This window comes from Pleurodeles waltl, chromosome 4_2, assembly GCF_031143425.1.
Source record: "Pleurodeles waltl isolate 20211129_DDA chromosome 4_2, aPleWal1.hap1.20221129, whole genome shotgun sequence".
Lineage (NCBI taxonomy): Eukaryota > Metazoa > Chordata > Amphibia > Caudata > Salamandridae > Pleurodeles > Pleurodeles waltl.
Window position 1 is genome coordinate 795525243 of NC_090443.1, and position 25416 is coordinate 795550658.

Sequence of the window (25416 nt, forward strand, 5' to 3'; positions counted from 1 at the left end):
ATTTGCCACCAACATTTAAAACCTCCATGCACCCTTTCTCTGCTATTGGTCATTCTATCAAGTCTTTCGTCCAGGACTGTTTCTGAAGCCCCCTTCTATCCCGCAATTTTGAACAAATGGATACTTATGCATAGTTTGCCATAAAATCCATCAAACTGCCGCACATTCTGCAGATTTTTTTTTTTTTAAATGGGTCAAAAGTTACTAAAATTGCAGGGATACATTGCTGTGCAGTGAAAGGCCCTTTGCAAACCTTGACTTGTCACCTTTTTGTTGCTTATGTGATGTTTGGGTACCAACCCGGTACTAATAAGGTGCAACCAATGCCCACGACAGGGTTACCTAGTTTAACAAGCATTTGCAATGCACTAGGGTCTCGCATTTGTCGGAGTTACAGCTGTTCACAGTTGTAAGCTCCCAACCGGATTTTTCTTGCATTAAAAGAAAAAAACAGCACGATCGCGCTGCTACAGTTCACACGTAATAATACCTATCGGCAAAAGTGCTATTATGAACATAACCGGCAAAAGCGCAATTAACTGTGTAACAAGGTCGATAGTATGCGAAGCGCTGGACTTCTGCCCAGCGAGATTGTGCTGCGAAAATAGAGAAAAGCAGTCCACAAACCCAGCGGGCCTCGCGTGTTTTCTGTACTTGGTGGCTGCGCTCGAGGAGGGCTAACCACCGGAAAAGGCATGACATATGCGTGCCTTCCACTAATCAAAAGAAGCGGATTCTACCAGGCAAGCCAACTTGCCAATGAAAGACACTGGTGTGACGTCGACGGGGCTCCGAGCCCTTTTCTAATACCCAAACCGCCTCGCTAGCGATACGCATGCGACGCAGGCTCGACCCTAAAAATGATATAATAATGAAGTAATACTACTACTACAAAATGTGCCACACTATGCCGCATAATTTGCCTTTTCTTCCTGCAAAAGTTATTCAGCCCTGCGGCATTATTTGGCGCTCTTCTGCCGCAAAATTTCAGTGGCCCCGTTTATGGCTCATTTTGCCTTGTTTTTATTTGGAGACATACCTGTAAATAAAATAAATGGGTGTCTGACCAATACCTCTCCACTATGAAAAAGGACCAGACCATAAAGGTGTCTTATGCAGCTCCATAGGACAAATACTCCGAAGAATCTACCACATTCCTTCCTTTCTATGAACTCTGGTTCTTTCAATAACTTGTCGTCCTTATCTACATTCAATGCTTTAGAGTGGATACCAATCTTCCTTTCCATATCAGATTTATGAGCATGACCAGAGTATCCTTTGCTTCTGGAGCGACTGGCAACTCTGTTCTCACTCAAGCAGTTTGAGTAAATTTGGCATGCTATAACATTTGCGCTCGTTGCATCTGGAAACGGTATCTGTATCCCTACAAATGTCAAACTTGTCATTGCTCTCTCCCAAATGAGAGCAATAGGAGGGGGAAAGATACACAAACCACGCCACGTCTCAGGTGGCTCTTTCTCTTTCCAGATGCTGCTGACATCTTGCTGCCAGCCCCCCAGCATTAAAAAGGAGCGGGTAGACCACAAAAAGTTGCGCATCCACGCAAGGGGCAAGGCACCAAACCCCAGGATCAAGCGGCTCTGGCAGAGGCCACAAATGCAGCATCCGCCATCTTGGATGCTGTCAGATGCGGCCTCAACCACGGAGCACAACGGGTGCTCAACGTGGATAACTCACCTTCAATCCACTGACAATGGACTGAAGCACACCCTAGAGGAGAGCAAGAGGCATTACACTAAGTAGGGTAGCACCCGGGTATGGTTGCTGAATTGGCTACTGTATTTACGGGTGCGGTTTGTGACTTCTCAGGTGCTCTCTAGCACTGGTCCCTACCCACAATAGCCAATGAAGCAACTTTAAATAGATTTGGCGTCAAAGAGCCAGGCTACTGGTAAACCCTCATGTAGCACATATCACAGCCATACCTCCCTCCTTAGGTAGACTGGGCCTAGACCCTGGGCGTCAGAGCCTCCAACTACCTCACTTGGCCGACTGCCAGACCATTTAACCAGCCAGGAAAAAGACATACTGGCCCTTGTGTCCCATAAGAAGTGAAGCTATCTCAGGAAGAGAGTATGTTTCTTATGGCAGCTTAAGAGGACAGTTTCACAGCCTCAAAAGCTCTACAACTTAACCTCACTGTGAAAGGCAGAGGGAAGAGTACGACAATGGCATAAAAAGCCCTTAGACCCCTCTGATGTAGGCAAAAGTGAGCACAGTCTGTCACCAAACGGCACCCCTCGAAATAGGAAAAAAATGGCATACCCCTTATTCACAACCACATGATCCAATAAGCAGTAAAAGTATGGAAGGCACTCGTCACCAGAATCCAATGCATCTATCTTGGAGACCGAGAACAAGCAAGAAAGGCGCTATGCCACTTCTGGAACACAGCATAGTGCAGCGTGCCTGTCACAAGGCATTTTGTCACAGCCAACTCTTGGCACAGCCCAAGAGTTTCTCACGCTGGGTGAGAGCCAGCGAATGATCAACAAGTACATTCCACAAAAATCAGCTCAAACTACTGAATCTTGATCCACACACATGCAAGTAGCGCCCATTGTGAGGCAGGCAATTTGCAAGACTCATCAACAAATACAGTCCTCCTTTAGATTCTGGGCGAATTAAGGGCAAAGAAAATCTCCCATGAAGAGGCACACAAAATACCAGAACTGCAGCTATGTCAAATTCACACTACTATACAACAGGGTACGGCACAAATGTCGCAGGTGGAACAGCGGGTCTCAGACTTGGAAGATGCTAGGCCTTGGCAAGAACCTTTATCCCACAAGTTAGTTAGAATTGGCTAAACTTCACATTAAAATCAACAATACAGAAAACAGATCCCCTGCTCCAATCTAAGAGTCACCAGGATCCATGAGGGGGGGGGGGGCTAAGACGGCCAGACGGTTGGTGGCCTCACCGTACATGTTTTTAACATTCAGGTATCCCTGAGGCTGCAGCTCAGAACGTAGACTTAATAATAACGCAAGCACATTGTGTTCCCACCGTTCCATCCCCCCCCCAGGGCAAAATATCCTCGGACAATCTAAATCAACTTCAGAGACTCAGATAAAGCAACATCTCCTTGCCAATGCCATTTCAGACAAAGCCTATCAGGCTCCTGAGAATTTCACATTTAAGAGTTTTTCTGAAATGTCAGTCATCTTTGCACAGCGTGACAAAGAATTCAAAGCCATGATAAGTAGTTTTCAGAATCTTGATGCCCCAGTGGGTATTGTTCAACAGCCTAGATGAAGTTATTCACATTTTTCAGTTGGTGAAGCAAGCGAAGGACTTTTTGCACTCTACAACAGCCTAAGGAAGGGGTTGGGTAAATGCATCGCTGTAAACGATGTTTCCCATCGAAGGTCCTTCTAGATCATTGTTTACTGACAATTTTGCCCATAGATATGAAACAGCATTTTTCCCATGCAATACTTGGGCATTTGTGTCTCTCATCAACTCACTGATCTGTTCAAGCTAACCTATATTCGCCTACTGAATAAGGTGCGTTCGCTATTAACCAACCGGCACAATTTATCACTATCATGGCGCTTATCAAAACATCTATCCTTTTTTTCCAATTTTGTTTTTGCAAATGTATTGATTAAAGTTCAGCAATCTTTCACAGAAATAGAGCAAATTATGTGCTACCTTTTGTGGCAAGAGAGAAAGGCATGCACAAAAGTTATTGCAATCCAGCTCAATACGGAAGATGGAGGCTTAGCACGTCCACAAATACAGGAGTACTGTCAAGCGCCTTTTTTGGGCTGGCTAAACGCTGCAGAGAGGGAGTTTAGCTCAATTAATTGTTTTACCTGCAATGCATGCTCAAAGAATTTGGCATCCAGCTTCCCACCTTCCGAAAAATCCCCAAACTTCCTAAATGTTCCCAATACAAGATCCCGTACATTTTGATTAGTACATTTATGCGACTAGAAGACGAATACAAGATCCCCCTGCTACATCCTTTGATTCTATTAAGGTAATGTGGGCTAGTTGGATTATCCTTGAGAAGTGGGTAAGGGCAGACTTCCCTAGGTTCAGCAATTTCCTTTTAGCCAAGCACATAAAATCTTGGGATCAAGTAATTGCAGATAATTCCAACATGTTGCCCATTCTTTTATATTCCTATCTTCAAATTAGTAATTATATACACTGTCATACCAGGGTATCTAGTACAGATAAAAACAATACAAGCAAAGTCCATTTTGTGAGCAAGCTCACGGGACTTGCTAATTGGTACCAGGTACCATACCTCCGTTTACAGGAGTTGGCTGCTTCTGCAGCTTTGGCTTCAATCTTACATATTACGGAGGGCAAGACAGACTTTGCATCCAGGGAGTGGTATAACCTTATGGCCCATAAGACCTTCCGAGGAGCAAACTTTAAAAATAAATGGCCTTTTATTCCTAATGTGGGCACTCTATTACACCACCACCCCCAATCGCCTGCAGCAATGTATCCGTCCTCATTGGCAGTATGCTTTCAATGTGGGTTATCTCAAGGCGATTGGCCACACTTTTTTTTTGCCAGCATTATCTACCTTCTGGGCCAACGTTTTCTTTACTTCAATTGGGGAAAGACTACAAGTCTAAACTGTGCCAAATTTGCAGCAGGCACTACTCTGGATATCGACTTACAATAGCTATCTAAAAGTATGACAGCAACAGTACTTCTGTATTGGGTCCATGGCTGATTATTCTCTAAATGTCCCGAAAGTGGAACTCTCCCATTTTCAAAGCATGGGCCATAAAAATGCAGCAAGTTAAGCAATGTTAAGAGCCTTATGCACAAATGATTGGAGCATTTAAAAGATTCAAGGGAATCTGGGACGGTGTAATGGTCAAAGCTGATCCTTCTTAGCTTTTCTTTTCTCATTTTGTTTCCCTTCTTTTCCATATCTATGCACTGGGATCGATTGGAATTAATGTGTTAAATGTAATGAATTACCCAATGCCCGATTGTCACTTAACACATGTTGGTGTGTTTTTTTTTTGTTTGTTTTTTTAAGACCTTGTATACCAACTACCCTGTTGGGTGTGGCTAGTTGGTGAAGGTTTGTGTTCTATTGCTTTGGAAAAAATAAAACTGCTTGGCGAAGGAAGAAAAACAAATTGTGCTTCTATCAATCAGTTGGGGCTCAGCTACACGTTAACAAATTGAGCACTAATGTGGCCATAGCCACACTTAGATTTTTAGTCAGGACATTAGAAAGCAACAACTTGACATAAGGCTTCTGTAGCTGTCCCAAACCAACTTCAATTCATTTTTAATTTCCGCAGACACCATCTTGCTAACTAACCATCAATCAAGATTTAACTGTAGCAAGTAATTCAACTTGTATTTGAAATTTTATTGTATAGGATTTAAACCACAATAGAAATAATAGCTGTCAAAATGAAATAGAAGCCATCACACATGGTCAACTAAATAATGTAAAATATGTGAATTAAAACATTTTATTTTTTAAACGTAAAGGTTACATCGTAAAAATAGCAAGGTTAAAACACAAAGCTGTAGTTCTCATCCTGCCTGCATATTTGGTCAACAGTAACACTACAGATGTTTAGGCTACTGAAAATAGAAGCGCAATTTATCAGGCTTTTTCCCCTCTTAAGATTCACAATCCTAGAGTTTCCATATTTACTGAAAGCCAGTCTCTAGCGATTAGCCTTTGCCAAACCTCTGCCTGCAAATCCTCCAAAACCTTAGTATACTCAGCTGATGTGATTACTTTTGTCAGAGAAGCTTTGTGCAACAGTCAATTGTAGGGTCCTTTGTGAAAGAGGAGTCGCAGATATTTTTATGCTCATCTAGAAAAATTTAACAGACAGGTTAGTTGTTCAATAGTCTCCAAGCTCAGAGCTCAAAGGCAACAGTGCCGATTTTGATTAGTGATTTTCCACTAGGAGCCCACAAATTACAGAATGGAGTTGTCCAACAATTGTAGGCTAAAAAGTAAACCAGAATCAAATGAAATACTGATTGTACACCTCAGCTATATGTGATGGGTAAATATATGGTTTAATCTGCTCCACGAAGAGGGAGCAAGCGGTGCAGAAATGTTCAGGCGAGTAAGAAAAATTGCAAAAGCATCAGCATAACCTCAGGGCAGCCAGAACAGAAAACGAGGATGTATGGAGTAGAGTCACACGTGAACTCCTCAGAAGTGCAAAGCATGTAAATAGTTTTTTGTATCCAAGTACAGATATATAGTTTATTAAAGCAATAGAGAGGCTATTGCTCAAATATGTGAAGAAACCAACATCTACACAAACATGTACAGTTTGACAATTGCTACACTTTAAACTGCTAGGTAAAACACAAAGCTGCACTCAAGGTAAAAATGTAAATATTTGGCCATTGATTATTCTGTGATAATTTTCAACCAAAAAGCAATCCCATGGACGGCATCGATCACATTTAAATAAGGCACCTGATTACCCTACACTCATAGTACCTAGTGGAATACATCAGTGTACCACTCCCCTGTCATTAGGTTTATTTGAAAAGTGCATAGTTAATTAAAACCATTACACCATTTTTTAAAAGATATAATAAAACACAAATACATTACTGCTGTATACCCTTAAACAAGATAACCTTAGCATACAGTGCTAAAAGTACAACAAATTAAAACCTACATTTGTTGCAACAAAACTATCCTCATCCCCTGCAAAATTAACAGCAAAAGAAAAATATATCAACCGTTAAAATGGCCGAGTATTTAAAATACAGTCCTTGGAACATTTTATTCCACACCCATTTTATACGGTACAGCCGCTTTTCCCCCACTTTACAGTACTAGAAATTTCAAAGTGCCAAATGATGAAGTGCAATGTTAACCTCTATAAAGCTTGCTGTTATATATTTTAACCCCCTAGCCCACAAAATAAAATACAAAACTTTCCCACAGCGCCTGCTGTACTGGAGTTTCAGGATCCCTGAATAATAAAATACACAATCAAATGTAAAATCAAACATTTTGCAAAAATTTAGGAATGCCCTAAAGAGCCTTTAATATTTAACCCTCAGCTTAATTCTTACTCAGCACTTTCCTTATATCGGAGGAAGTTTTTTTTTTTTTTAACTTTCTCACTCTACTGCCCCTTTAGGGTTCGCCTTGCCTTGGTCATAGAGCTTTTTTTATGCCAATTGCAAAAATGTTGTTAGTTTATAGTTTAAAATGGTATCTGATGATTTAAAACTAATAACCGCTGCAGGTCAACACAAGAATACATCTCTGGTTAAAGGTAACCCTCAAACTTCTTTGCTCGTTTAACAGACCTTTACATATATAGACCGGATGGATAACATTTTCTACCCCACAACCTACACAGAAAATTAGACCCTACCCTTTCCCAGGGAACTGTTAGCTCGTCCTGGTAGGTGGCCAAAACAATATCAAATAAATAAGTCCTTTTCCCTACCTCCAGGTATGGCTGGGGTTTTAGAGTTTTATACTCATCCATTATCAACCATGAGTGAGATCCGCTTGAATGGAGGATCATATCTGTTATTAGAGAAATGTTCTTTACGGTGCGAGGAATAACTTTTTAAAAAGCATCATAAGGGTTACTTCTGTCCCACAAAGGCCGGACCTCCAGATCGACCAGTGTCTGATCCAGATACTGCTAAGATGGTGGCAAGGAATTCGAACTAACCTCCTTCCAGAGGGCTCGACAGAGCTGGTTCCCCGTAGTTTGCTGTAAGTTCTTCCATATCCTAATATAAATGTCTTGCTATAATTTGATTCAAATACCTAAACTCAAGCCTAATCTGTGCTTGAGGCGAATTACCTGGGAGATGGAACAAAGACCTGAACACTTTTGCAATGATCCCATTCAGAGGACCAGTATCACTGCCACACAGAGCTTTGCTTCCGTAACTAATACTTGACACAAATTTATCTGTTATTACTTGTAGCAGAGGCCGATAACTGGCTCCATCTAACGATCTTTGCAAAGTACGAAAGGCGGCCATCAACGGATTTCCTTTCCTCTGTAAACCAAGCCTTTGAGGTAAAAAGGTACCCCCCCCCCCATTAAAAAAAACTCCCAGATACTAATAAAAAACTTAACCTGTTCTAATTCTGGACCTTGCAAGGACCACTTCTAGGTTTCCTGTATTTATTTATTTTTAACTTACTTCCATGGCTTGTTTTTTTTCTCATTTATCATCATTCTGTTTAACTCAGCGTATTCAGACAAACTATCAATAAGCCGCCCTAGTCCTACTTTTGTTTGACTTAGGAAGATTACATCATCTGCTTAGAGCAGATTTGAAATAAACATTTCTCCTAATTTGTGAAGGTGTGCAATCACCTTTTTCAGCTTTACAGCCAGGTCTGATAAGAGATTATCATATGGCTTTTAGTAATCGAGTAGGAATTCCCCAAGAGGCTAACTTTCCCCAAAGCTGATTATTGTACCAGATAAAAAGCAGACTTAAAAGGTCACGAAGCACAGGAAAAACAGTTGATTTCTTTGATAGCACTTGTCAGTCTAATAAGAGACAGAGAAAAAATATTGACTACCGCCCCTGGTCCTTTCACAAAACTGACTGGTTTGCAGGAATAGAATAATGTTTAGTAGCCCAGGGTAAAAGATGTTCCAACAATAAACCTGCATAGTAATTTACCTCAGTGTCTGTTAAAGTAATTAAATTATTATTTCCCAGGCAGGAGTGATTTCCTCCTTTAAATATCTGGCGAATTACTGAATCCCCCTCCACAAATCTGGGATGGTTTTGAGCTCTAAAGCACTAGACAACTGCCAGATTTTCTGCCCAAAATCCAGGGCTTGTTTCATATAAAGCATTTGGTACCCCATTGGGACCAGGAGCCCCCATCTGCCTGCTCTTCCTGACCTGACAACCTGATCCACTGAAAATAATGGTTCTATAACCCAATTATATCCACCAAGAACCGCCCCCCCTCCTCACTTGGGCGCAAGACTCCCACTCCTGCTCCCAAATTGAAGCGTTCCTCCTTAGTATCTTTGGTATGGTTAAAGTGCTGTGTTAAAAAGTCAAACCAATTCTGAGATGATAGAACTTGTTATGGTAAATGGAGCTTTGTTCAGACATTTAACCATTTTCCAAAACTCCTGTGAATTACTCTTTTTACTTAAAAATGTCTTAACCCAGAAGTCATGCCTTCACCGTCTTGTATTCACATATTAACTTCCGATAGGTATTAATACTGATTTTCAACTCCTTTTAAATTTGACCATTACCTAGTTGCTTCATAGTTAATCTTAAAGTTCTATTTAGTATCCTCCGTCTTCGAATAGTGGAGGCCAATATTTTAATTCTAGTTATGTCCCTATCGCATTCAAGGCACCGACCACTTTTTTGATGACTTTTAGCAAAAAACAGTCATAAACATTGCTAAAAAAATGTGCGCGTCGTAATTGGATCAACAGATTCATTATTCAAACATCGGTTAAACAAAGCAGTTTCATTAGCACCAAATCGAACCTTCATCCCAGTGAAGTTTCTTATAGTTAGTAGAGGCTAATTCTGCTGGGAGTGTAACTGCATTTTTGTGCATAAGGTAATATTTAATCTTCACTCTTTGCTGACCATGGTCACTCTTATCTGTCTTTATGATCTGATATTTTGTTACTAAACATAATAATCGCAAGGTAACCGCTGTATAAACAAATGTTGAGTGTATTCCTGAAACACAAGAGCCTGAGGGTGGGGTGTCTTGCTGACATCTCCCAGTCAGAAAGCTAAAACCCAAGACATCCAAATTTTTAACAAAAGTAACTGCTTCGTCATCGCTGGGACCAGAACCTACAGCCTCGTTTGCTGTAGGATTGCCCACAATTGACCCTGCTGCAAACATTTTTCATCTCTATCAAAAGGCCACAACAATTTCATATTCCAGTCACCGGCAACTAAAAGCTCTGGGGCAACAGGGTCTTGGGGACTTGTTAGTATTGCTTCTACCAAATTGGAAGTCATTAGCTTCTTAGAACGAGCATCAGGATGTATATACAGATCAACTATCAGAAGTGGCCTTGCCTTCTCTTTATGCCAATCTAACAGGTTAACTACGAAGATGTTTACATTGTCCACGTCTACTTGTTTACAAAACATTTTTAACCCCACTGAAATAAAAGTTGCCAACCCCCCCCCCCCCCCCCCCCCACCACTTTCAGTTTCCTCGGGTTTATGCGGACATTTTAAAACTTTGCCTTCAGTAACCATCGTATTGGCTACCATTCTTTGCACAAAAACTTTTAACTCCCGCTTTCAAGCCCTCAGTACCATCCACCCTTTCTCCCTCAGGTCACTGCTGTAATTGGGGAAGATGTGTTTCTGAATTCCCGTAAGCCGAATCCAGAACATTAGAGGGACTATGGTGCTCCCTGGATTCAAGAGCCCCTGCAGAGTTAATTCCTCGTTGGTTTCAAAGCGGCCTTGTCCACCCTGATGAGTAATAAAGAGTAGAAACATATTTGAGCTCAAAGAGCAACCTTCTTAGGGTGAGCATAGCAGCGTGCAAGCGCTCCTTTTCCGACGTGTTGATATGTGTGCCAGGACCGCAAGCTGCACCCGAATGCACAAGCTGCTTCTGCAGCCCCTGGCACTCAACCCCAAACAAAAGCTCTTGCCTGCCCAACTTGAGCTATTGCAATCACCACTCCCCTGTTAATGTCACAGGCCGAGCAGCAAAAATATAAAGCCACTTTTCAGTTACAGCAAAGTCCTTCGGCTGACCTTCAAGGGTAAGATTTGCCTGCTACACACCATTGAATTTCCTAGGCCTAACAAATGAAGGAAAAAATATGTGTTTATTCTATAGTTTCTACTGTCATGTAGCCTAATATGTTGGGCTTCCAATTGGGTATTCATCAAGAGTGCTCTGCTATGTGCAGACCAAGTCCAATGTTGAAAGGTGCAGTTGCACAATTTAAGAAAGTTAAATGACTATCCACTGAAAGCCACCGCAAATTCAGAATAGGGAGTCAAATCATCTCCCTGATGCATCCATAAAAAAGCCATTCTTCAAGTGCAGCAACTTCTATATATGTGGAAAACTTACCACATTCGCATCCAGAAATATCAAGATACATGTTAAGTCCCAACTTAGGTGGACACCATTACAACTAACACAGACACGTCTATAGGGTGTCAACCACCGAACATTCTGAAAATCTGACCAACAAATTAATTTCACACGGATTGCACATTAATTTCCTCACTAGTTCTGACAAAACATGACGGAATTATAGCAGCCTGCAAATAAGTACCCCTTTAATGTTTTATACCACTAGTTATAGACTTTCCCTACAAAGACCCTTTGGAATGTTCTCACACCAACTCATTTCAATATAGTGATTAAATTGGCTTAGAAAAAAGACAAAGGTCTTGACCAGCAATTAATCCTGGATATTAAATGATTAAATGGCCCTCCCTGAACTATCTCCCTTAACTCCTGCAAAGATCAAACCGCACTGGCAACTTATTCTGTTCTACCTCTTAGCCATAGCCAAACCTCCCTCAACAGCTTTGAGAGTTCAACCCTTGTACTTACTGGATTCAGTAATCTGGAACTCTTCTAATTGAAATCTCTCACCCTTCGGTCTTCTTTCAGGAATTAACAGAACATAATTCCACACTGAACCCGTCATGTATGGAGGTATATATATTGAATGCATAGCGTATGTTATTGCTCAACATCCACCATTTGCCTAACCCATAACCATTATGAGTTTATCCAAAGCACTAATGTCTTATGTACAGTTAAACAGCATATATGTACTGCACATCTTGTTGAAATGTTATGCTTCTGAGAAATAAATAAGCCACTTTGGGAAAAAATCAGACATGCCAAAAGTCAAGTAGGGAAAGTGTCAAAGATAGCCTTTGTTCTCACTCTGTTCCCAGACTTCTGCCAATAAGGGGTCTCCTTGTACCTGAGAAGATAATAAAGTGGGCATCATTCAATCAAGTGGGAATATTGTCTGTTATTTGTGGCATCTGTAACATCAAAATTGCATTTACACGACCCATGTAAAATGGGTATTCATTTTACTGTACGAAGCTGGCCCTTTATGTGGTACGTGAATACCATGTAAAGGATCCCGGGGTTCGTAGGAAACTGGCCCTTTATGTGGTACGTGAATACCATGTGAAGGATCCAGGGGTTCCCCAGTGAGTGAACAGGGCTTGCTATGCAATCACAAACTGCTCTATTTGGGGGTAGTGTGGTCAAGCAGACTTAGGCTTAACACAGAAGTGCAAGACATCTACAAATACACACAATAGTCAATGAATGGACATGACTCAAGAAGGAGATCCACACCATTTTTTTTTTTTAAAGCAAGTATATTTAATATGTTTAGGCATCTGAGAAAAATCGTTCAGGTAGGTATGTTTTTAAGTAGGAATTCTTTTCACTTTAAAAAGTGGACAGTGCAATTTCTGAGTTCTGCAATGTTATCCTATGCGAGGAAAAACAAGTTTTGCAAACAGGTGGAGTACAGCAACTTGGAAGACCAATCTCGGGGGGGGGGGACGGGTTGAAGGTGAGTAGTGGGCAAGGTCCAAGGCAGCACCCTCAGTGGCACAGATGTCCTATCCATTTCAAAAAGAGGCACTTTCCCACATACCTAGTGAGCCTTTGTGTTACTCCAAACTGATATAAAACCTCGAACTCTAACTCCTTTAAGATTCACCTCACACTCTGAAAAGGCTTGTTTTTGTGACACCACTTATTACAAATACTTCTTTTTACATAGAGCTCCCGGTTTTATTTTCTACATTTCCGTCTATCAATACTTATTTTGCGTCATTTTTCTGTATTCATCAATTTTTATTGTGCTTACTGTATAAATGATGCTGCAATATGTACTTTTCCTCATTTGTTTAAGTGAAAAATGTATGCTCGTGCTTGAATGTCGAAAAGGTTTCAGCAGTATACAGTGCAATGGTGTTATTGGAAAACACTTGCATTGTAGAATGGCATAAAGTTAGATCTACACTTCATTAAGCTTGATTACGAAATATATTCTATTGTCTTGTTATCATCTCCGCCTACTCAATCTATACACCCATAGACCAGTCACTCATGATTGGCGGTAGAGAAAAAAAGAATCCAATGGTGATCTATTTTTCTGTATTTAAAAATAAATACATACATACAGGAAAATAAATAGAGCTGTCTGCATTTATCTGTAAAAGCAAAAGCAGTAAAAACGGAAACTAGGAGCCCTAATTTTACACACCTGGGATTTATGAGATGCATGGCATAAAAAAATAAAAGTGTGTATTTTTTTGTATTGTTTGCATATCTATGACGTTCTATAGACGTCTACGAAAAAGTGGAGCGGGAAGGGGCAGGGAGGATAAATACATTTTTTTTTTTTAAACTCGTTTCAAAAGGCAATAACTAAAAAGATAAGACTTCTGTAGATCTGACCCCAAATTGTGAGCAAATTAAATTGCTGCTGTGCCTATGAACCTGTCGACATTTTGCTAGCCTGGTACTTTTAAGACAGTTGTTAGTGACTTGGTTCTAGCCTAATCAGTTTGTATTAGTTTTTAATGTTTAGATATGACACAGATTTATGCATTCCTAAAGGATTACGTAATCTCCAAAATTGTAACTTGTGCATAGCTTCACTAATTCTGGTGTTTAATTAGACCATATATATAACAAATAACTTATATTCTATCACATAAGTGACTGCCTGTCTATAACGAACCTCTTAACGTTCAGTAAAGCATATATATATATATATATATATATATTAGTAAATAAATAAATGCTCCCGTGCTAACTCCTAACCCTGCAGCAAGTTCCGGCTAATCAGAAAACAGCGCTAAACACTATTGAAAAATAAACAAAAGATCGTGAACTATAGTCCTAACAAATACGAACACACAAACATATATAACTGAAGTAACCGATAACGTGTATTCTTTCTCCAATGCCGAATACAACCGCAGAGGCAGATAACACCACCCAGTACTGTCTTTACAAGGTCAGCTCCAGGCACCAGAAATAGATTTCCCATAAATACCCAGGGAAGTTACGAGACACGCGACCATTCCGAGAGGAGGGATGCGCTCGATAAGTGGGCCCAGGCAGACAATCGGTCACAAAACTACCAGGGGCAGAGCAGGCGCACATTACACTGTACACAACAGCAAATTCGCAAGCCACTTACGCAGACCCATGAGATGCCACTGAACGCGCAGTCGATATCCGACGGTGCAACCCTTCTAATTTTGTCTTTATTACCTAGACGCATGGAGCACTACCCAGCGCCCCACCACCCAATCCGCAAAACTCATACACATGGGAGCCCTAAAACTCAAACCTAGCCAAATATATACTAAAGAATCAGCAATTTGTTTTCTCTAGCGAGTGTGCTGAAGACGTTGCTATGGTAAAGGAAGTGTACCCCAGAAAGCAGCGCGCCACTGAAAATCCGTTTCTGCCCCAGTGCAGGGGAGGGATTAGGCGCCAGCAACGGGCCTCAGCTACATCATCATAATCCGCCGTGCGCAGAGGCCCGGCGCGGCCTGTTCGGGGCCCCGAACTGAAATACCGGCCGTGTAAATAGAGCCGGGCAATGCTTCCCGCTCCGTCGCTCAACCCGGGGTCCACTTACTCCGGAGGGAAAAGCCGCAACTCCTCGATCTGTCCCAGGAACCCAAAGAGGGTCAGCATCTGTTCGGAGCTGGCGCTGGGAGACACATTGGTCACCTGGATCACGTCGGAACTCATGGCGCGTCTCCTGCTTTAACACATCAAATACAAAACAGCGATTAGTAGCGGGCGCAGCTGCTGTTGCCGCTTCGGGTCTGCGCCGAGGCCTCGGCCGAAGACCGTCACTGAGTACACCAGAGCCGCGCCGCCATCAGCCAACGAACAAGCAGCAGCACAAGCCTCGCTGCTCGGCTCCTCGATCCCACAATACCCCGCGCGCGCATGCGCACTTCCGAGGCTAGAAGACAGGCTGCGTCGGCATCTTGTCTCCGGGTTCAGCAGGGGAGCGGACACTAGATGGGGTACGCAAGGAGGAGCAATAGAGAGCGGCAGATGATATAGGCCGAGAGAGGGAGAGGATAGTGATTGGCGAGCCTGGGGCACAACATAACAGGGAGAGAATAGGGCCTGGGTTGGCTTTAAATGACCTTGCTGTGCGCCAAAATCCCCTGGTTAAGCCAAACCCCGAACATGTTTGGAATTTAAGCGGTGCAACAAACATCACGTGAAATATGGAAAGTTTCTTTAACATTCTAATATGCCATTAATACTTCACATTATATGACTACACTGACCGTTACTTATTAAAAATAATATTTTTTTAAATAACAGTACTGTTCATGTCTGTACCCTGACGACAATGGCGTTACTGAAATAAAAGCAAGTCAGTTATATGTACTCAATCTGCAGCCCTGACGAGTACTTCCATCAGGCGTTAGTCTAACGCATTTCAGTGTAGTGGTCCGAATCACCGCACTGAAATGCATTAATCACGCATATAGGAAGCTGGCTTGGTGTGTTGCACTGGCACCTTATATCAGTACAGGCAACCCTTATTAGTGAATGTAGGCAGTGTCTAGGAAGCCAGGGCTCTGTAGAGGTAGCTGTGGATGAGCAGCCAAGACTTATCTAGGAGGAGTCTAAAGAACTTGCGATACCACAGCAGTCGCACAACAACTTATCACACCTGAAAGGAACCACAGAGTTTTGCAAAAACAAAAGGTACTTTATTATAGTAACAATGAACTAGATTACTTATAGGCAGACCCCAACTGGAAGTAATTATGCACTGTATATATACATATATATATCCAGTAATAGTTAGGAATTAGCATAAGAAACAACAAGCATTGGCAAGAGGTTGTAGAAAATAGGGCCCTAGGGGAGGACCAAAACATATATTAAAATAGTGGAATCAGGATATGGAGAAGTTAGAGGGAAGCTGTGAGAACTCAGGACCCCAAGAGGTGAGTATCTAAATGAACCCTAGCAACCAGGAGAGAAGAGGTAAGTACCTGGTCTCCCAAGAACTAATAGGAGGATTTAGAAAAATAGCTTTGCAAGAACAGGAACAGACCAGACAAACCCAAACGTGGATTCTGGAGGAAGAGGATCTGCAAAAGAAGGGACCTGAGAACTAAGGACAGTGTGGCAAGCATAGAGTTACCCACTCAGCCAGAGCCAAACTTCAATAAATTGACGATTTCTGGCCCCATAGGCTTGTGCTAAAAAGGAGAGGACAGAGTCGCACTTGTTACCGCTCTTCACAGTCCAGTGGAAGCCCCTTAGGGAGATAAACAACAGCTCCTACTGGCAGTGGGACTGAGAGGGCACTGGAGAGCCTACCAGGTGACCACTTGTGGGAAGTGTGCCTCCTCTCGGGTCACCATAGACCAGCCCTCGGAGACAGACGTTTTGACAGCCAACCCGTCTGGGCCCTTCACCACACAATAGCTTGCCATTGCGGAGAAGCAGGGGCTCCCAAGCAAGATCCTCCTGTTGAATCACCTTTAAGAGAGGGACAGTTTGCACGGGGGCGCTGGGGCAAAGTATGGTGGGGGCGGGCGGAGTAAAGTGAGCTTTGAGGCACAGAACCCCATGATCTGGATGCCCGACCGACAACAAGTCAGGGCCGGCTGACTCCTCCTTTTTCTTCCAGCCCGCGGCACCCTCGCTGCCCCTTCTGACAAAATGGCGACTGTCCGCTTGGCGTGGAAGGACTCCACTATCAAAGATATGTTTGCAAAACCCACAGGAAAAAAGATGGACCGATCAAAGAATGGCTCAAATGACATGCCGAGTCTAGGAGCGACCTCTTCGGACATTACCCCGGCGATGGATGTGCCTGTCACGTGGTCTTCTTCGAGAGCCTTTTCACCACACTTAGAGACGACATAGCGGCCCTGGAACAAGAATTAGCCATGGACATCAGAGACATTAGACGTAATGTGTGTAAGCTGGAACAGAGGGCCGATTCTCTAGAGCAAGTACATGACACACAAGAGAGGAATTGGAGGATCATAGGTGTGAGATTATCACGCTTAGAGATGAAACAGCGGATCTTCACTACCAGCTGGAAGACCTTGAGAACAGATCGAGGTGGTGTAATATACTCATTAAAGGCATTCCGTTCTAGGCCAATGGCGGGAAATTAGAAGATTATGTCCTCCGCCTTTTCCACCATGTGGCTCAGGCTCTGGCAGATCAGGACATCATCCTTGACCTCCCACGTAGGGCAGGACGGCAAGCCAGCTCTCCTGGGCAACCGCAGGCCATTCTAACATGCTTACACTATTACCAGAAAAAGGAAGCTATCATGGCAGCTTCATTTACTTTGAGGGCATCAAAATGTGGCTCCAACAAGACCTGTCCACTATTACCCTACATAGACGAAGGGCTCTCCAACCCCTCACCAGCTTCCTGCACGAAAAAGGGATCAAATATAAATGGGGACATTCCTTCTGCATTACCTTTGTGTGGAACAACGAAACACACACCCTGGGCAATCTGGAGGAGGCGCACTTATTGCTGAATGGAGAATGGAGACATCCTAAAGCTGGCTGAACCCCCGTGCACCTGCTCAAAGAGATCCCTTACCCTATCTGCTCTCACACACATCTTACATTGGATTAGAGGTCACACACCATCTATACACGCAGCAGACCTCAGGCATGCCAATAGAGAGGGCTCTGATCCCCCCTGACAATGGGAAGCGGTCATACCATCCAGCCAATGGTTAAAGTTCTAAGACTTAACATTCAATGTTTGAATGCCCCAATCAAGCGCCTAGCACTCTTCTCATTCCTTAGGGAATCACGATGTGACATCTGCCTCATCCAGGAGGTGCACCTCCTTAAGGCAGATTTGAAGTGCATGCGCTCGAAATGGTCTGACCGTCAAAACTTCACCATAGGCCCAAAGAAAACAGGAGTAGCGATCCTTTTAGCCACACACTTTCAGGGGAGGGTAGTCCAGACTCAATGCGAAATTACAGGCAGGGCACTCTCCCTCTGCATTGCCACATAAGAATATACATTCACGCTTGCAAACATATATGCCCCTAGCGATCCCAGGAGGCATTCTTGGAGGAGGCAGTGGGAAAAATGCTGACCACCATGGACAGAGAAATCATGACTGGCGGTGACCTTAATCTGGTTCCAGACGCATCAATGGACAGGTCTCGGGCCAAACGGGTGCACATTCCCCAGCATTTCGCCAGTTGCTGGCCCGGTGGATATCTGGCGTCAGCGCCACCCACTCAACAAGAGTTACCCATTCTTTTCCACAGTCCATCAATCCTACACTCGAATTGACTATTTTCTCTTCTCACACCACCGGAACACAAACACTATAGCAACAAACATCGGGGTGGCTGCACTCTCGGACAAATCACCCATCTCTATCACCTGTCGCTTTTCAGGATCCTTCGGCTCAACATCACTCCTGGTGCCTAAACCATACCCTCCTGCACCGGGAAGAGACAATTTCGGAAATATACGCCACCACCACAGATTTCTTACAGACTAATGACACCCCAGAGGTCCCAGTAGCCTTACTTTGGGGCACACTGAAGGCTGTGTTCTGTGGCCACTTCATTGTGAGAGCGGCCCGTCTGAACAGGGATAGGAAGGATAAGAGGGCTCGATTGGAGACTGAGGTCAAGGATTTAGAGAAAGAGCCTAAACGCACAGGCACTTTTAGAGTCAGGAGGCAGCTAAAAAATGCTTGCAAACAATTCAAAGCCCTAGACACGAACAAAGCTGAATACACTCTCCTGCATTTAAAGCAGAAATATTACACTAGATGCAACAAAGTGAGACGCTTATTAGCACACAGGCTCCACACACAACTCTTCCTGCATCGAATAATGGAAGTAGATGACTCCCAGGGCTGCAGCATAGTCCAAAATGAGAAATTAGCACAGGCATTTCAACACTTCTACACCACACTATACACTGGCAAGCAATTAGAACTCAGTCATGCAGACTCCTATCTTATAAGCTACCACTGAACTGCATTTCTAATTCCGAGTACTCTGTCCTAGAGAAAGACATCCATACTGAAGAGGTGCTGATGGCCATACAAACGCTTACCACCGGTGATTCACCGTGCCAGACGGCTACACAGCAGGACCTTTGCCACTGCTCTAGCTTCCATCTTGACTAGACTCAACAACTCCTTTAGCGCAACTGAAACAATAACCAACACCATGCAACAGGCAACCATTATAGTCATCCCCAAGTCGGGCAAAGACCCTGCCCTTGTGTTTGTCATACAGGCCCAGCTCACTGTTAAACATAGATGTTAAGATCTTTACCAGAATTCTAGCTGCATATGTTGCCTCATACATGCAACATATGGTTGTCCCGGACCAACAGGGTTCATACTGGAACGAAACTGTAGTGACAATACTAAACAACTTTGTCATCTCATCAACAAGGTCCATATGTCTCACACACCCATGGCTCTCCTCTCAGTCGACGTTGAGAAAGTGTTCAACAGAGAACACTGGTGTATCTTCAACAGGTCCTCACTAAAATGGGTTTTGGATTGAGATTCTACAGATGGGTGTGGTCTAATTACAAACAACCAGGAGCATTGGTCCTTGTTAATGGCCTGCTTTCCCAGCCCTTTGCCCTCAAAAGGGGAACCTGGCATGGATGCCCTCTGTCACCTTTATTATTTGCCCTCTATACTGAGCCTTTTGCAGAGCAGGTGTGCTTCGACAACAACATTAACGGCCTGCGGATGAGGGGCAGGGATCACAAATGATTGTGATGATTGTATTGATGGACCCCCCTGCCTGACAGACCCCTCCCTTGCTTCCCTGCCCCCACTCATGAAGGAATTTGAGAAGTTTGAGGGTGCCTCAGGATTTAAGATCAATTATGTGAAATCCAATATGGTCAACCTCACTCTACCTAAGGTGGACCAGGCCCCCCTAGAGCACCGCTTCCCCTTTACTTGGGTGCCTCAGGATGTCACTTATCTGGACCTCCAAATACTTTCAACGCTAGGATGCACGACTGACAGCAACTACACAAGGCTTTTACAAGTGGCCAAGTCGGAATTGTCATCCTGGAAGAGGCACATGCTTTCATGGCTGGGTCGATTAGCAACAGCTAGGATGATGCTGCTCCCACAGAGAGAATGAAACTACTTATCTTGTCGCGCAGCTGCAAAGAAAAAGGAAGAAGATGGTGCCAGAGAATCTATATATGTAGCGGGGACCGCCATTGGCGCAGGGACCTTATGTCATCAAGAAATGTGTGAAATGAAGTTTATTAAAGTTTATTTTCATTGGCTACTCAGTGCGTCTAACAATAAACAGCAAAGAAGGAGAAGAAGAATCAGAAACCTAATTTCCTGCCACATATTTAAGTACTTAAGACACACAACCCGGTCCCGACACACAAGCATAAACTGATTTCATAGTCTCACAGTGAGTGCCCAATCATGGCTTGACTACTAGTCAGTCTGACTGTGAGGAGAAATATCCCAACAGAGGTAAGTGGGGCTGGGTTTTGGGGGGTGGGTTGGTGTAGTTTTTAGGACAGGTTCGGGGTAGTTTTTGGGACAGGGTGGGGTAGGTTTTAGGGTTCAGGGTGGGGGCTTGGGGTAGTTTTTAGGATAGGGTAGGTTTTAGGGTTTAGGGCAGGATGGCGGTCATGGTCGTTTTTAGGACAGGGCAGGGTAGGTTTTAGGACAGGGTCGTTTTTAGGGTTTAGGGCGGGGGGTTGGGATAGTTTTTAGGACAGGGCGGGGTAGGTTTTAGGACAGGACAGGGTAGCATTTAAGGCAAAGGCAGGAGGTCTGTGTAATTTTTAGATCACAGCAGGGTTAGGTTTTAGAGTTCAGGGTGGGGCGAGGTAGTTTTTAGGTCAAGGTAGCTTTTAGGGATTAGGGCGGGGGCTGGGGTAGTTTTTAGGTCAGGGCGGGGTAGGTTTTAGGAGAGGGCATTGTAGCTTTTATGATTTAGGATGGGGCAGGGGGTTGGGGTAGTTTTTAGGACAGGGCAGGTTTAAGGGTTTAGGTTGGGTTAGTTTTTAGGACAGTGTGGGCTAGTTTTTAAGACAGGGTAGGTTTTAGGGTTTAGGGCAGGGTGGGGGTCGGGTAGGTTTTAGGACAGGGCGGGCTAGCTTTTGGGACAGGGCAGGGTAGCTTTTAGGGTTTAGGGAGGGGTTGTTTTTAGGACATCGCAGGGTAGGTTTTAGGGTTTATGGTGGGGCAGGGCATCAGGTTATTTTTTAGGACAGGGTGGGGTAGGTTTTAAAACAGGGCAGGGTAGCTTTTAGGGTTTAGGGAGGGATACTTTTTAGGACAGGGCAGGGTAGGTTTTAGGGCTTATGGCAGGGTGGGGGGGTTGGGGTCGTTTTTAGGACAGGGCGGGGTAGGTTTTAAGACAGGGTAGATTTTAGGGTTTAGGGCGGGGTCAGGGTAGTTTTTAGGACAGGGTGGGGTCTTTTTTTGGCAGGGTAGATTTTAGTGTTTAGAGCGGGGGTCGTGGTAGGTTGTAGAACAGGGCAGGGTAACTTTTAGGGTTTAGGGAGTGTTAGTTTTTAGGACAGAGCAGGGTAGGTTTTAGGTTTTATGGTGGGGCGGAGTGTCAGGGTATTTTTTTAGGTTAGGGCTGGTGGCTTTTAGGACAGGGCAGGGTAGCTTTTAGGGTTAGAGCAAAGGCGGGCAGTTTTAATGATAAGGCTGAGTAGGTTTTAGGGTTCAGGGTTCAGGGTGGGGGCAAGGGGTTGGGGTAGTTTGTAGGACAGAGTGGGGTAGGTTTTAGGGTTCAGGGTAGGGGGATTGGGTAGTTTTTAGGATAGGGTAGGTTTTAAAGTTTTGATGGGTGGGTCGGGGTGGCTAGGTGCTCCCAGGCAGAATGGGAGCCTGTGCAGGCTTTCTCAAGCCCAGCAACTGTGTTGCTGGGCTGGAGAGAGCCTTGTGTGCATGTGTGTTTGGCCCACCTGAGACAGCCAGCCAAACACACATGCGCTCTGAGGAGAGTGGTGAGCACTCCCCCAGTACCTGTCACCCCATGGCCCCACCCCCTTGCCCCAAAAAACGATCATAAACACAGTTTATGATCGTTCTTTGGGAAAAGGTTTGCAGCTGCAGGCAGGGGGCAACACTCCTCTGCCCCTATGGAGGAGCCGCCCCTGTGGTTTGCAGCAGTTTTAAGATCTTTTTAATGTTTCTTGTTGCTCAAATGGGTGTAATTTCTGATATTTATATGTTTCCCTCGTCTTCATTGCTTGATTTTGCTCACATGAAAGTGTCACCCATTGTTACACTAAAATGAAACTGTCACACATAGCAATCTGAAACCTTGGCAACTATGTATCTGTGGCCCAGATTCTTACAGATAAAGCAACGTTATAGTCTCTTATATACAATACTTCTTTGTACAGCTCACATTCTAAACTCACAGATTTGAAGGTATTTTCAAATAGCGTGTTTATAATTATAGTCACAATAGAATTAAAACGATAAAATAAAATGAACATGTAGTTGATGTAGGCTCTTTATAAAATGTTAAATTGTATTAACACAATATGATTAACATACATGAAAATCAAGATATTTGTTGAGAAACTCTATTTTAATATTGAACACAGTGCTAGATTTAGAGTGGTGTGACTGGTACGGCTGCACTGGGTGCTGACCTGCAGAGGGGATCACTGACCTCAGGGACGCTGTGTTTAGCAATCACATACAATTTAAAAGCACCTGCTACAAAGTTCCTTGTGCATTCAGCTTTCAGGCAGGTTAAAAAAATGTCATGCTAACTCTTGTTATTAATGTTTCTGCTAGAGAGAAAGAGATTGGAGTTTTGTCTAATGGCAGTTTTGACTTGCCATAAAGTAGCACAGAGGGTTAACATTAGAACTGTGGAATTCTGCAGCGCTAACTAAAATTTCTGTGAAATTCTACGAGCGGCAAAATTCCGGAAGTTGCGCTGCTTGCATTGATTTTCACTGCCGGAAGCTTGTCCCACGCCGTAAAATCAGTACAAACAGCACCATGTGGAGCGTCAGAGGGCATTGTTTCTTTCTGCCACTCAAGTAGATTTTCGACTCAAGTGGCAGCGTTCTCAACGCAAGCAATAGCGACCTTCCGCAACTGCCTGCATTGAGAAATCTTGCAGGAGGCAGTGTAGCGGTTGATTTTCTTGCTCACCAATTTAACGTTGGCGAGCCGCGCATGAGAAAAAACTCTGCCATGGAGTGGTTGGCAGAGTTTTTTCAGAATCTCTGCGCTCCAGGCAGAGTGGGGAGTGTGCAAAACTCCAGGAACTCTGCCGGAGGAGTGGAGTTTGCTACCCACCCCTGGTTAATATGCCTGCTGAAAGAACAAATCTGTATTTTATGTGGATAGCTGAGTGGATTAGTAAAGCCAGCCTTTACCAGCTCCTTAAAACAAATTACATGTATTTAAGAGAGGTGCTATAGAGAGTTAAGGGGCACCTTTGCCTGGTATTAGTGAGGGAATCTGAGGAGAAGGTCATGGAACCGGGCTGCAGAAAAAATTGTTACATCGGGCGCCCCAAGCACTAAAGCCATCTCTAATTGAACATTGCAGGCCTTGATTTGAAAAGGGTTGTCGTTGCTTGCAGCTATCTTATCTTTTTCAGCACATAGGGCCTCATTATGAGTATGGTGGTCAGTGTACCACCACAGTGGAGTTGGTGGACGCACCGCTGCGGGCCCGGCGAGTGGAAAAGACCACCATATCACAAGCACTGGGAAGGCACCTGCAGAACACAACCAAGTTACAGTTCAGCCCACCACAGCGGAAGGGCTGGCACGCCAGGCGGTAGCCATCTTCAGGCCGGTAGTCAGGCAGTATCCCACGACCATATTACAAGGTACCACAACACCAGGATTTACGGGGGAACCACCGCCACCAAAAGTCTGGTGGAAACAAACAATATAAAAGGGAACTCCTACCTTCAGGAACACAGACACGTCCGTAGGTGCCATGGCACGCGAATTGCAACTCCTCCCAATCCACTACCTGGCCATGCAACTCCCGGACCAGCGACGGCGACCACGACACCAACCGTAAGTACACCAGCCTAGCACACACTGGAGGGAATTGCGTTAGTACACACACACAACACACACAAGACACGGGAAGTCACACACACACGCAAATAAACACCTTTACCAACACACACACACACATACACACACGCATACACACCAATACCCACAACCTCCACACATACATGTGGAAGGAAAGCCAGGACAAGGTAGGTACCATTGCCACCAATGGTGTTGTGGGGCAGATATATTAGAAAAAACGTGACAGGGGCAGGAGTGGCAGGTGGTGGAGGGGCATGGCCAGGGAAGGTGGAAAACAGGGGCATCGGAAGGGAAGCAGGGCACTTGGGGGGCACAGGGGCTGGGTCAGAGGTGGGGAACAGGGAAATCTCTAGTAGGAAACGTTTCTTGGGGGCACAAGGGAGGTCAAGAGAAGGACGTTTGGGAGTGGAGGGAGTGGGTATGGTTGTGAGGTGTGTACGTGGAGGTGCCTTGGGTGCAGGAGCGTGAGTGGATGATATGTGTGTGCTGGGGGACTGTTGGGTGGGTAAGTGTGGGTGTTTAGATGTACTGGGAGGAGGTGGGGAGGAGATGGAGGGAGATGGCAGGGGGGATGTGTGAGTGTATGTTGGGGTGGTTTCTGCAGGTAGGGTGGATGTGCTGCATGTGGGTGTGTTGACAGTTGTGGTGTCTGCGCCAGTGGTGTATGGGGTGCATGAATGTGGGTCAAAGAATGTGGTGACGTGGCAGTGAGGGCACATGTGGCAGGATCAGTGACTGATGTGGTGCTGACTGTAGGTGTGAGTGATGTGCGGACTGTGAGGGGGGAAGTGGTGGGGGAGTCAGTGCAGGGTGTGGATGTTATCATGTCTGCATGTGTCTGATGAGTGTGTGCATAGCAGTGGTGGCGTCTGTGGTGCTTATGTCTATCCTTGCATACCGTGTCTGTTGATGTGGATGCATGTGGGTCAGTAGGTGTGCCTTGGATGGGTGAAGGGAGTGGGATGTGGGTATGGGAACAGGTAGCTTGAGGGGGGACAGAAGTTGAAGGGACACTGGCTGTAGTCAAGGAGGAGGCCAGAGCCTGAAACAATCTCTGCAGGCCAGACAAGGCACCTTGAAAGCCTTCCAGGAACGCCTTGCACTGTTGCATCTAGGATGCCAATCTCTTGATGGCATTCATGATAGTTATCTGCCCCAAAGAGATGGACCTCAGGAGGTCAATAGCCTCCTCATTGAGGAGGAGCAGGGCTGACTGGGGCAGAGGTGCCTGCGGTGCAGGAGATGCCCACCCTCTTGGGTGAGCGGCCACGGGCAACTGGGTGGGGAGCTACAGGG

At 44.4% G+C, this 25416-nt stretch overlaps 1 protein-coding gene across 2 annotated transcripts in view; it reads right to left on the reverse strand.

Moving 5' to 3' along the window:
• Positions 1-14967, reverse strand: part of SRSF11 (serine and arginine rich splicing factor 11) — a 235644-nt gene extending 220677 nt beyond the window's left edge. For both annotated transcript variants that reach the window (XM_069232448.1, XM_069232447.1), the window contains exon 1: positions 14661-14967. In XM_069232448.1, the coding sequence (XP_069088549.1) occupies positions 14661-14776 (116 nt within the window). In that variant the 5' untranslated portion in view covers positions 14777-14967. The remainder of the gene's footprint in view (positions 1-14660) is intronic.
• Between the last annotated feature and the right edge of the window lie 10449 nt (positions 14968-25416).